Raw genomic sequence first — 13,598 nt, forward strand, 5'->3', positions numbered from 1 at the left:
TCCATGTTTCCGTTTGGTTGGGTGAAGATCATCTGTATTACAGCAAAACCAGAGGGCAGATTTTCTCCTTGCTCACTCTTCGGAACTTCTTGCTCTGTCTGAACCTACAAGCTTTCTGTCTAGCTTAAGTCAGTGATGAGGACTCAGTCTCAATCAGCAAATAAGAAAAAAATAGGGGAGAGAATGGAGGGAAACATGAGACGTACCTTTTTCTTCCCTTAAAGCATATTAGTTTCTGGCCTCTACAAGTATTTTGGGGGGCTTTTTACTTTTCATTATTCCATCATGAAGAGAAAGTAATGAGTTTAGCTTGCAGCTGGTGGGTTTGTCTGATATCTTTATCCTTTTTTAGTTTGTCACATTGGCTTAGCAAAATAGAATAAACTTGATGTAATTCTACATGAATACAGCATTGCAGGTCTGATGCCAGAGTGACTGAGTAGCCCAAAAACCCCCAGAACTCTCTGGTGCAAGTACTTTTAAATCTGTAAATGCTGGTTAAATTAAAACTGAAATGTTTTGCAAGGATAAATTATCATCCAAAAATTGTTTTTATGCCTGAGATACGTGTGCAGTTGAAAGAACTGAAGGCATGCTGTAGAAAAGGGATTCTCAGGACAGTTACTCAGAAGGTTGGCTGCAGATGATGGGAAGGTTAAGCTGTGAAGTACCAGCCCTTCCTCATGCAATCAACTTCGATCTTGGTCTTCCATGTTTCCAGGAGACCTGAAGTATCTAAGCTAGGAGAGGACTGATCTTTGACCTTCTTACTATCTTTTACCTGTTCATTTGTCTATACTGAAGCCATGGATATCTCTTATGATCCAGGAAAGCTCTAATTGCTGCTGGATGTTTGCTGTCCTATACTAAATTCTACCTTTTAAAAAAATCATGATACACTCCCACCACACCCAAAATAGTAACCAAATGTGTAAACATTTTTGAAGCCTTCATAATTTTTTTCATAACAAGGGAAAATAAATTATTTTGATAATAACTATTTTCTTCTATTATGCTTTAAGATATTTTCTATCTCACTATATTCTCCACTTAAATTATGAAACTTTCAGTTTGGTTATGCGCTTGTGAAAGGATGTAGTAATCATTTGCTGAGTGTGTAATTAAGTGAATCACGGGCCCTGATTCTGTGAGGTACTTAAGAAAGTAACTAGTATTGTTGTGCAGGACTAATACAATTGATCAAGTGTGCACATCAGTACCTTGAGGGACTGGGGTTGCATGACAGTAATTAGAATCTTTGTTTTGAAAAGCAAAATCACATCACAATTCTTGCATTTTATTTATCAGCACTTAGTGCAGGGTGTATACTCATGCTGGTCACAGTTCTTTGTTTGGAGAGTAAGAGCAGCTTGTGCTTTCAAACTGGATGCGTAAATCAAATCAAGTTGATGGAGAAAGAGGAGTCAGTAGTTTGACAAATGCTTCAATAAATGCTGTAATTTTTGAAAAGGCAAAGAAAAGCCATGCTAACTTTTTTGCAATTGCCCTGTATTCTTATAATGATTAAGCAGTGAATGCACAGGCTTCGCTGAATAATGTATCAGAGTCTTTGTATATTTGCTGTTTTCGGCATGTTTTTTCTTTATGAAGCTTTTTAGTGTAAGCATTTTATTTTTGCTGGTTTGTACTGAAATTATTTAATTAGTTGCCTCTAATACTGGGAGCCTAGTAGCTAGGATGCCCAGCAATTAAAATGCTTTTTGAAGTGAAAAAACCATTATGAATCTTCTTTTTAAAACAAACAAACAAAAAGCCCACAACCCAAACCAACAAAAAGCAATAAAATGAAACCCCCAAACAAACAACAAAACCAGAATCTGGTCCCCCCTTCTCCCAAGCAAACAAACAAAAGTCACCCAAAAAAACCAAACACACAAAGCAACCTTAAAATAGGAAGGGAGTGGTCAATGGGCAGAAACTAAAGGATGGAGTCTTTGGGGATAAGGATGTGTTGTAATTCGTTAGACATTGTTTCATTATTGGATACTGTGAATTTAGTACCTTTTTTTTTTTCTTTTGCATGTAATGGAGTAACAGTGAACTTGTAGTGTGTTGATGTTTCTTTGTAGTATGACATTCTTACACTTGCATTTTTTGGATGTTTTTCATTTTTGTTTGTTTGTTTTTCCTCAAGACCCTGTGTGGACAGTAATGACCGCACGTTTCCGATTGCCTGCTGGCAGAACCTACAATGTACGAGCATCTGAGCTGGCACGAGACAGGCAGCATACGGAGGTGGTCTGCAACGTTTTTCTCTTGGATAACACTGTACAAGCTTTCAGAGTTAATGTAAGTAATTTGTTTATTGGAAATCAATATCAGTGAACTTCCTTTCCTTTTGTGGGATTTCTATGACTAGAGCTGGACCTTGAAAACAGTATTAAGTATAGAATAGAATAGAAGGGAAAGTTATGTTCAGGCAGGCATGCTCCTACATGTCTATACCAAGTCACTGTCAGCTTAGTCATTCTGGCATCATTCATAGTACTAACACATCTTCATTTCAAAATTGAATATACAAAGTATAATTTATTGCTAGTAATTCTCTTCATGGACTAAAGTTTTGTAGTGGAATTTGAGGGCAGTTTTACCACTGAGATTTTGTTTTCCTCTAGCTTTGGCATTTTGAGTATGAGTTAACTCTTCTCATGACTTTTGTAGCTAACTGTTCAACTATGTGCATGAAAAATGGTAAATGTTGTGTTTTTTGCTTTAAGACAGAGGAGTTTTCCATTAAAACACCCGTCTTGCAGTTTTTTGTTTGCTTATAAGAGTTAGCTGAAATAAATAATAATTGTTCTGCAATAGGTGTGGGAGATTATGCCTCTTTTTGATCTAGGTGTTCAAAAGCTGCATGTTGCTAGAGAATTCTAGTGCCTGTGTAGAGTAGAATCAACAGTTGTAAATCCTTAAATGTCTGTTCTGCTTCTCTCAAGAAAAAATTACATAATATGTTCTTGCAACCTCCCTAGTGCACTAAATATTTTTGTTGCATGGATCATGTTTTACAGTTTATACAGATCAGCCTGCAAGTTTATCTGTTAAAACTGAGTTTAGGGAATAAAAAGTTCCTTGGTGTTCAACATTTTGATCTCAGGTCTTAGTCTCAATCTGTTCTTTCAAAAATAGGGAGTATAAAATACTCAATCATAGCAAATATATGCTAACCTACATGGTATACAGGTTTTCAGGGTTTATAGCTTTGTTATACTTTATTGTTGTTGACACAATACTTGACAATAAATATTTATGAAATTGTTTTCAAAATAGGAAGAACAAAGATATCATCAAATAAATTAGCAGATTTTTTTCTTCTGGTGATTGCTAAAGGTGTTCTGTATGCTAATGATTGTAAGGCTTAATCATGTAGAGTATGAAGTGTTGTATTAATAAAAATGTACTCAAGTGCTATTTTTTTCTTACACAGCAAAGTACTGATCACAGACAGTGTCTCTTGATAATTTATGTGACATGTGCTAAGTTCACATTTCAACCAGCCTTTTCCATTGATCTGTAAAACATGCGTTCTTTGTACTAAGCTTTACCTTAGCGTAACAAATCAAATCAAATAATCCCTGCAGATTGTAGGCAGACAAAGGTTATTTTGGTATCAGGCAGAAGAATCAGTTCGAACTAACCTGTGCATATGTTTGAAGAGAACAAATCCTTTTTGTAAAATGCTCTGCTTACAGAATGAGGGACTCGTACTTTGCCCCTGAAAGCATGCTTCTTGGACTGTGTAGTTGGAATAAGTGACCTGAGTCAATAATGTGAACCTGCTACTTCAAGATCATATTTAATGAGTTTTAATTAATTGTTGAAATACCTCAAATGGTATCTTTTATATGCAGGCTCACTTAATAGTATTTCCTGAAAACCAGTACATAGATACGGAGATCTCTCTAAACTTGAGGGAAAACCAAGTCAGGGTAGATAAGATGAATTGTTCTGTGAGCAAGGTTAGTGGGTTAGCAGTCATGGACCAATATTTCCATTTGGAGCCCTCATTATTTCAGAATTTTCCTCCAGGTCAATAAAATTGCACTCTCATATACTTGTAAAATAACCTCCAAACCAAGTCCTGCATTAACCTGCTTGTGATTTCAGAAGTGAAAGTTTTCACTAATTTTACTTCACCATTACTTAGTTGCTTCTCTCTCTTTTTTTTTTTTTTTTTTTTTTCTCTTTGACTGAAAATAAAATAATAGCCTGCTTGGAAACTTTTTCTTACAGTAAGAGAGCTTTTTTTAGGGCTGAAGTTAAGCTCTAGATGCAAAGAAGACAGTAGTGCAGTGCTAGCTGTTTAGGAGTGCACCTGCCTGAGTTGCAAAACACCTCTTGAGGTAAACTGCAGAAGAGGTTTCCACATTGTCATTAGTGAAGGAGCAGCACAGTCTTTCATAAATCTGTGAGCAGCAAGGGTGTCTCACCCCTTCCAGGAAAATCTGCGACCTGTAATCCTGTTCCTCTGCCATCAGAAGTCCAAATTTCTTTGGGCTGGCATGACAACTGTATCTCCTGGTGGTTGCTGTGGATGTGGCTGTTTCTGTAGGACAGTAACAAAACCATAATGTCAGTAATATAAATTGGGAAAATGGTGGTATTTGGTAAGCAGGAATTAAACCTATGTAATTGCAGATGTTTTCATAAATTTTCAAACATGGGATTGTGTAAACAGCTAACAATCATTTTGCAATTAGAAATTATGTGTGTGTATCAAGTGATACTGTTAGCCACTGGATGATGGACACTTCCTAAAGTGCACTTAATACACTGATGCCAAATTTGTTCTGAAAGGCCAAAATATGTTACGCATTTTACCTTCAGCAGTGACTAACAAGAAGTACACGTGGCATTCTAATATTTCAGTTCAGAAAGTGTTGTTTTCTATCGATCTACTGCACTTTTATTGTTAGGTATTTTACTTTTTTCATATGTTTTTGCATTATTCTATTTTAAGAGGACATAATTGTTTATCTGTAGGAATAAAACAAGTTTGTTTTTATGCTAATCCATTGGCTTTACATTCTTACAAAACAAAAAACACCAAAAATTAAAAAAAAAAAACATGCACACACAAAACCCACAAAAAACAAAGAACAAAACCCAAAAAACCCTCCCAAAAAAAAAAAAAAACTCAGAAGCTTGTTACCATATTTTTTTATCATTTATAGTAGCTCTTCAGTGGCCATGCTAGGATAACAAATATTTTGGGTACTTCACAAGAAGTAGGATGTTGACCTTCACTTGCTCTGACAAGCTGCAGCATCATCATATAAGTATCAGAGATGAGTTAAACTGAGATCTGCTTATCTTCAAGACTTCATGATCAAAACATGCTTCATGTTGAAACTAGTCTTCTCTTACCAAATTTGCTACTCTATTGCAGGAGAAATACCTTCCTTGCAGTGATGAAATGATGTTCAGTATTACTAAATTTAAACTGGACAACAAGTTCTAAGCTTTTTTGTTAAGAAATACCTATTCCTATATTAAGAAATGCTATAAATTCTCAGATTTAGATTGGAGAAAATCTGTAGAATTAATATCTACATGTTACTTGAGGAAGTAACACATTGGCTATGGTAAATATGAGCCTAAACTTGAGTTCTCTCCTTTCTGCTAGTTAGTGTCATAAGTTCTTATTTTGATTTCTGATTTAAATCTACATGGGGAAAAATGCCAAGAAGCAATTATTGTTTCTATGTCATTTAAAAATTAGTTTTATTTGCTGAAAAATAGTACTGATGACTGGTTTATTTTAAAATATACTAGAAACTACTAACTTAGTAAATATGATTGTTTTTGGATTGTGTATTAAAATTGCTTTATGCATTTATGCTTTTGTGTATTTATATTTTAACATCTTGGGCCTTTTCTTAGTTTTTTTAATTATTGCAAAATATATTTTTCGGTTGTGTTCCTATCAAGTTTTCTCTGGTTGTGATGTTTTGGTGGGTGTTTTGGTTTTTTTTTTTGTTTTGTTTTGTTTGGTTTTTTTTTTTTAAACCAAGGTCTTCTTTCAAAGTAACTATGGCAATTCTTAGATCATTTAGCCAAATTTATATGGGATCTGAATTATGTGCATTCTGTAATTTCAACTTAAATGTACAGAGCTGGGGTCATGATTCTCCTGCTGGGATCATTTCACACATAACTTGTTAAATATTTTATATATTTTTTTAATTATTATTACGAAATAATTTTTGACAGTTCACTCAACTTGAGTGTAATTTCAGCTGAACAAAAAGTGTTTTGGTAAGCTGCTTTTAGATATTAGCAGATGTCTTGAATGTGATTTGCAGAGTTTTCTGATATATGGATGTTATTGAAATTCTTGCAACCTTCTTTTGACCTTCTGGTTACATACTTCTGTTTTCATGGCTGTAAAAATAAACTGTTGTATAATCTCTGAAAAGTTAGGTCATTTGGGAGCAGAACAGCAGGTTTTTTGTTCTAAAAGTTAAAAAATACCCTATTGCCTACAGTAAATAAGGCAAGATGTAACAAATCCACTGTAGCATCAATAATACTTGGCACCTAGAAGATTATTACAAGCTTGCTTGGCACCAGGGAAGTAGAAAAATCTCAGTAAAAAAATGTGTCAATTGTATCTTTCATTTTTTTTGCTTGTTCATTTCTCTGACAGACAATTCTGTTCTTGCAGAATTCTGTTCTTGCAGAATTTTTCCTCCTCTTCTGTACTTCAAGACATTATGACACTAACTTCTTTGGGAAACTCCCTCCAGATTTCACCAAATGTATTTATTGAGTCCTGTCATAATGGCACACTCAGTGTTTCAATTATGGTGTTGGCAGAATTTCCAGGTTACCCAAAAAATTGCTAGGCAGCAGAAACTATAGATTATTTTTATATCTTTTGGAGGGTAAAATTTGTTCCTGTAGTGGAAATTGTTCACTTGTCTCTGAAGAGGAATGTTAACTGTTACTCAGTTCATTTGAATTAGTTCATTTAGGGTGAAGTAGTATCTTTGAGAGAAGGCATTTAACACTTCTCAGAGTAATTTGGCTGCTTCAGCTGTCTATGCCATTTAACTCTGGAAGGATTTTCAATATGTTGGTTCATTTAGATTCAGGAGTCCATTTCCAGATAAAATAAGTAATAATAACTTATACAGACCTGTACTTTTAAGGTCAGCGACTCAAAAAAGGCTGAAATGTTCTTTGTCAACTCCTAGCTTGCTTCCCCCTTTTTACCCCTTAAATTTGGGTAATGAATGGCTTTCAGTAATAGTCGTGTAAGTAGCTGAGAGAACAGAAATTCTTACTGTCAGAAAATGATAGAGGACAAATAATTCCTTAGGTGTGTTTCAGAAAGAGAGATGAAACTGATGGAAAAATGATGTACCTTTGCAGTATTTAAACTTTAGGCTGCTAGAGCACATCTGAAAGAGCTCTGCATGCCTGAAGTCTGTGTGTTCAGTTACATATTTGTTCATTAAAAATCATCTGTATTTGTTCTCTGCAGAAACATGATCAGGGACAAGTTCTATTGGACGTAGTCTTCAAGCATCTTGATTTGACAGAAAGAGATTACTTTGGTTTACAGTTAGCTGATGAATCTACTGATAACCCTGTAAGTTGACTCTTGTTTTATAAATAAAATATTGTAAATCACTACTGTTCATCACTATGCTCTGTGTAATTGTAAAGAGAAATGAAGTCACTGCAATATTGTGCCACTTCTACAAATGAATCATTTGAGTGGGTTGATATCACCTTGTGGTTACTATAAAACAAATATTTTATACTTAGAAGTTTGGAGTAAAATGTTGAGATTTGTGCTTATGAAACAATACCTAAAACAATACCTAAAAAGGACATTACTTGTTCTGTTGTATCAATTTACTTTTATTTATTAGACTGCATGGTCATTGTTAGATGGAATAAGAAATAGTAGCTTTGTTTTTTTTTTTTATACTTTTGCTTTCATTAGGACTTACCAAGAAATGGCCTTTTTTTTTTTTTTTTTTTTTTTTGATTGTCCTGTATGGTGTTTTTCTTTCTAGACCAGATACCTGGTAAGCCTTTCAATAGTGCTTCATATAGTCCACTATCTGACAAGAGCTGCCACTTCATCACCTTCTCCAAAAAAAGAAAGGGACTCCTTTGAAAGTTGGCGTTTCTAATAGTTCATGAGCTTCAAATGAAAGGAAATTCCATAGGACTGGACCTTTGTAAATCACTGGTAGAAGCTTTTACGTCCAGCTGGAATGTTCATAGCTGTAATGGTTATTGTGGTACTGTTGAGATTGTGATTGCTTGAAGAATACTTCTTCAATACTTTCTTTTACAGGTATCAAATGTTCAGTTTAATAAAGTATTATTCCTTGTAATACAGTTCTTTACCTAATTCCCATTATACATGTGTCACAGAGATGAGATGTAAATTCATCTCCCGACTTGTTTGCCAGAAGTAATTTTTGTTCACAAAATGTGCAGAATGTGTAGAGATAAGTGACACTGTAAAGTGTTAAGCATTCAGTAACTAAGATGAATTTCAGAAGATAAGGCAACTTTCTTTGGTAAGTGCAGATTTCAGCTACTGTTGTTTCACCATCAAAAGCATCTGTTCTAAATAGAAAAAGTCCTTTTTTTAATCTTACTGAAAGGTTGGACTTTCTTCTTTTTAATGTAGAAGAGGAAGAAAGAAGTCACAATACAGCTATAATTTTTCTTCTGCTTCAATAGTGAACTACTTCCATTTCTTTTTTCTCTAGAGGAAAGTATTCTTAATTATGTTCTTTTTCTAAATTCTGCTAACATAAAGATTATTAATATGAATAAAGCTGTATAGTACAGTTGTAGATACCTTTAAAAGTTTTCTTTTGTAACTTTATGGATAGTTCTAATAAGACATTGGTAGCCTGGCATCATTTAAGTTTTTCATTCTAAACTTTGTTACCAGGCCAAAAAGATGTAGGTATGCTGTGCAGAAGATTATTTTTCAGCTTTAGGAATATTGCTCAATATTTTAGTCAGAAATCTGTAGTGTTTCTCGTTTATCTTTGCTTTTCAAAGCTTAAGCTTCTAAGCTCGCTCTTTTTTTTTTTTTTTTTCTTTTTTCTTTTTTCCTTCCAGTTTGTCTTTCTGGAAACAGCTGAACACAACACTGTAATAGAAGGATCTGTTTAAGAGTTAGCCTGAAGGAGAAATAACTTCATAGTTATTTGATATAAGCACATGCTTTAAAGATTTAGTATTTTTTTGACTTCTAAATATTTTGACTTCTCAGTACCTATCTAGTTGCAATGAAAACTTCATATCAGAGCAAAATAGAAATATCTGTTACCAGTATTAGTCAGGTAAGCTTAAGAATGTATGGGTTTGACTAATTTCAGCTTTTGATACCAGCTTACTTTTACACTCAGTTCAGTTGGACAAAGACCTGAAATTAGGTTGACAAATGCTGTTGTTACTTGTGAAACACCACAAAAGAAAATTGCTAAGACATGGTCATTGCAGCAGGAGATAAAGGTGATCGGGAAAAGGGGATTCTGCTAGTGGAATGTGAAACCTCTGTTATTTTGACTAAACAAGAATTTCACAAGCTGCACAAGCTTTATGATTTTGTATAATATTAGGGTTGCCATAAAAGTCAGTGCAAAGAAAGCATCGATGCAGTGTGCAGGTAGAGTTGTATTTGGCTAGGGTGTTGGGCTGTTGGTGCCTGGAGCAATGGTGAAAAGGGGGAAATGGTGTATAGTGGGTGCAGGGGTGCAGTGAATACTGTCGTTGTGAGTGCTGGAGGACCTGTGGCAGGAGGCAGTGAGGCGCAGGGGTCATTGCTGAGGGAGGAGGGAGTGCCGAAATGATTCTCCAGGAGGCCTTCATGTGTACCCCTGGCTGGAGACTTCTTCCCTAAGGCTTTACATTTAGTCTTAAAAGTTAGCCCAATCCTGTGTGAGAGTTGGCTGGCTTTTTTTTTTTTTTTTTTTTTTACACAATCACACTCTTGAAAATGTATTGCACTGTCTCTTCAATTCCTCTTAAGTTATCTACTGTAAGGATACAGCTTTTGGATGTAGCCATTGTTTGCTTTTTCTAATGAATAAAATGACTCAGAACTAACTTCATATCTACAGTGTATGTCAGATAATTTAGGTGCCTCTGTGTGTTTGCTTCCTCTTCTCTCACATGCTAAAAATAAAAGGCCCTGTGATAAATATGAGATAGTTACATGCCATACAGGTTAGATCAATGCCACTTCATAGGAACTGTGCCCATGTAACAGTTTCTTGAGGCTCATGGGCTTCCATTGCAAGGCAGGATGAGAAACTGAATGGTATTTATGGCAAAGTTAGACTTAGAAGTTAACTGAGCTAAACTGTTATGTATAATGAGTCTTAAGGATTGCTGGTGTAGAGTGATTTAAACAACTTGTATGGCTTTGCAAAGAACCATACTCCTGTCTGAAATTTTCAGTGTTGATTTTTATAAAGATCTGTCTGTACTTCCCCACAACATCATCTGTCATAAATCCCTGTCAAGACTGGATAGTGTTCAGTAAAATTTTCTGTAGTACATAATCCAGTAGGGTGAGGGTGGAGCCTCTGGCTTCCAAGGTCTCAGCGATTTACCAGAGATGACAATTTAAGGAGAATCTTTGAGCCAGTGGAATCACTCCCTGGATGTGTCAGACCTGCAAAATGCAGTCAAAAGTACTGGAGCTAGTTTAAGCAAATTAACTTCCGAATTGGCTAAGTTAAGCTGCTTATAGCTCTTTGCTGCCACAGGTAGTTCAGTTTAGATAATTGGTTTAAAGAGTAGATGAAGATCATTAAACACACCATAAACGTGTTCTAACTTTCCTCAGGCTCATGTGACGTTCTAGATCCAAGTCATACTTGAATTATCTCTATAACAGACATATACCTGGGCAATGGGGATTAATCCTAGGGAAAGAACAACAAGAAAAAATGATGATGATAATGTTGGTGTCTTTCAAGAATCAGTAACAGGACTTGGTATGCCAGTAAGAACAAGTAAAAAATAGTAGAAAAGCAACAGTTTCTTGATGTGTAAGGCCATAATTGATACCTTTTTTGTTTCTCTAAAGTTAGTGTTATAATTTGTGTCTTTCCAGAGGTGGTTAGATGCAAACAAGCCTATCAGGAAACAATTAAAAAGTGAGTACATGTATGTATTTGGTCAATTCATCTATCAATACTATGCTGTTTTTCCAGGGTACTCTCATTAATTAGAAATAACTTTTCTTGACTGTAGGAGGATCTCCTCACAGCTTGAACTTCAGAGTTAAGTTTTTTGTAAGTGACCCAAACAAGCTCCAAGAAGAGTACACAAGGTAGGTCTAGTTAATTTATCAATAAAACATTATTCCAGAAGGCTTATGTTTAAAGGGGAAAACAATCATTCATATTTTTTTAAGATATAATACAGAATTTTAAATAATTTTTGTCATATGTGCAAGCTTCTAATTTTTGCCTAATCATTACAGATATGAACTATGCAGTTGCACCAAATCAATATAACAAAAAAGTCCCAGTGAATATATTTACAAATATATATGCAAAGTGAAGCGAACTCCATGGAGAAAATACTACCAAGTAGAAACAGAAAAGGGAGAATAGAGACGAGAAGAAAAACTTAATTCCACTATTTATCAATGAGTACAAATTTATTCTCGTATTCTCCTTTGTGATTAAAAAATTCTTTTCTGCATTTTTGTTGTTGTTGTTGATTTTCCATGCCCTCCAGCCCCCCTCCATTTTCTGCTTGGCACTAATAAAATTAATCTGTATGGCTGTAGTCCTAGCTTGAAGCATGTAAGCTTATTTTGATAGCAGTGTGTTAGAAATCTGTTGAAGAAAGTGTGCAGTGTGACTTAAGATAGGAGGATTGTGAGTTGCAATTAGTCCCTGAAGAAATACTTCAAATTGTCAGTATTCTTAATTAGTTCTGGTCCTCTACATAAGTGGCGTGGTTTCACAGATTGGAGTTTTTGGATGTTAGCCATTTTGAAAAGAGGTCAGCCCTGTTCAAAGAAACAATATTTAAATTATTAAGGATAGCTTTAGAAACTTAAGTACCAAACTGTCATTATTTGAGTCCACATTTGTTTGTAATTTCTTCTGAATTGTCATATTTGGGTGACTTTTTCACAAATATCTACACATGCAGAATTTACTAAAATGAGTCTCAAAGATCTTGGATCAGTTTTTGTTTTATTGAAATATTTACTCTAGGAAAATGTGGCAATTTACTGTATCAGAATAATGAAAGATGTGTTACTTAAATTGAAGGACAATATGTAATATTCCGAAGGAGACAGAAAAAAAACAATAAATGTTAATCAATATGAAATAAACAGTAAAGAAGAGAGCTGCTTAAATATTATGCTGCAAATAAAAAGCTCCAAATACAGTATCTGTGGCGACACAAGCACAGCCTCGGCAACACAGTTCCAAGCGAAGACATTTATTGTGTTACATAGTTAACTTATATATGTTTCTACACAGACCTAATGCAGTGTTGTCACACACTAATTGGTTGCCTTTCTACTAACATGCGCTCAAGCAAGGCATACAATTGGTTAATGCTGACAAACAATGCTAACAACATGTCCAGCCAAGTCCTGTCTGGTCTTTCTCAGTTCTTGATAAGGTCTACGTTTCTAACTCAAGGACAGAACATAGCCTCCTCAAAGCTACTTGAAAACAAACCATCCCCCATAAGTGTCCTTTTAGATGAGACATAATGTACGATTGTTGGCTGTGTATAAGTCAGCTGTGCCTTTTTTGCTAATAGACCTAATTGCCTCTGAGAAAACTTGCTTGTATTTGGAATTATTATAAAGAGAGTGTTAATGTCTGTGGGGTATTTAGGAATGCGGTTAAGATGCTGTGTCACAAATATGGGGTCATTTTGTGTAATCCGTATTCCCCCCTTTAAAATAAAAGAAAATGAACAAAAAACCCAAACGCACAAAACCACAACAAAACACAAGAGAAACACAGCATCAACTAATGACAATTCCAGGTCAGGCTGAGACTTTTCAAAGATGCTCAGTTCTTAAAAATGTCATGAAAACAGAGAAATGAATCAGTATATGAGATGATATGAATAGACATCAGGGAAAGGTTCAGTGCAAGCTTGTACCTAATTAGACCTCTGTGAATTTGTGTGAGGGAGGCAGGTTATAAATTCCCCAGGTCATAAATTCCCCAGGTCAGTAAAGGCCAGTGGGAGCTCACCTCGTGTTGGAGAGTTCAGTTTTAGAAACTTGTCTTGTTAGGAAATGAAGCTTCATTATTTCTGCTCCTGGCAGAAAGACTTGCTTATTAACATTGACTCCAGATAGCAATAATTCTATTTTACCCTTTTCTAGATATACCTATGTAAGGAAGATTAAAACATAATGCAATGTCAGCTTCATTGTGTTAGCTGGATTTGTCATGTGGCCTTTTTCAGATCTACATTGCTAAAGTTTCCATTGATTTCCCATTTTGCTCTGTAATATACAAGGCTTCAGTGTTCAAACTGGGCTGGTTAGCTAACAAGCCATTAACTTCACTGCTGAAATCAGTGGATAGCAA

At 35.1% G+C, this 13,598-nt stretch overlaps 1 protein-coding gene across 1 annotated transcript in view; it reads left to right on the forward strand.

The window, feature by feature from the left end:
• Positions 1-2,157: 2,157 nt before the first annotated feature.
• Positions 2,158-13,598, forward strand: part of PTPN4 (protein tyrosine phosphatase non-receptor type 4) — a 69,474-nt gene continuing 58,033 nt past the window's right edge. Inside the window, exons 1-4 of the mRNA XM_054380729.1 lie at positions 2,158-2,310; positions 7,511-7,618; positions 11,129-11,171; positions 11,269-11,347. Of these exons, the coding sequence (XP_054236704.1) occupies positions 2,173-2,310; positions 7,511-7,618; positions 11,129-11,171; positions 11,269-11,347 (368 nt within the window). The 5' untranslated portion in view covers positions 2,158-2,172. The remainder of the gene's footprint in view (positions 2,311-7,510; positions 7,619-11,128; positions 11,172-11,268; positions 11,348-13,598) is intronic.

The sequence above is a fragment of the Indicator indicator genome, chromosome 5, assembly GCF_027791375.1.
Source record: "Indicator indicator isolate 239-I01 chromosome 5, UM_Iind_1.1, whole genome shotgun sequence".
Taxonomy (NCBI): Eukaryota; Metazoa; Chordata; class Aves; order Piciformes; family Indicatoridae; genus Indicator; species Indicator indicator.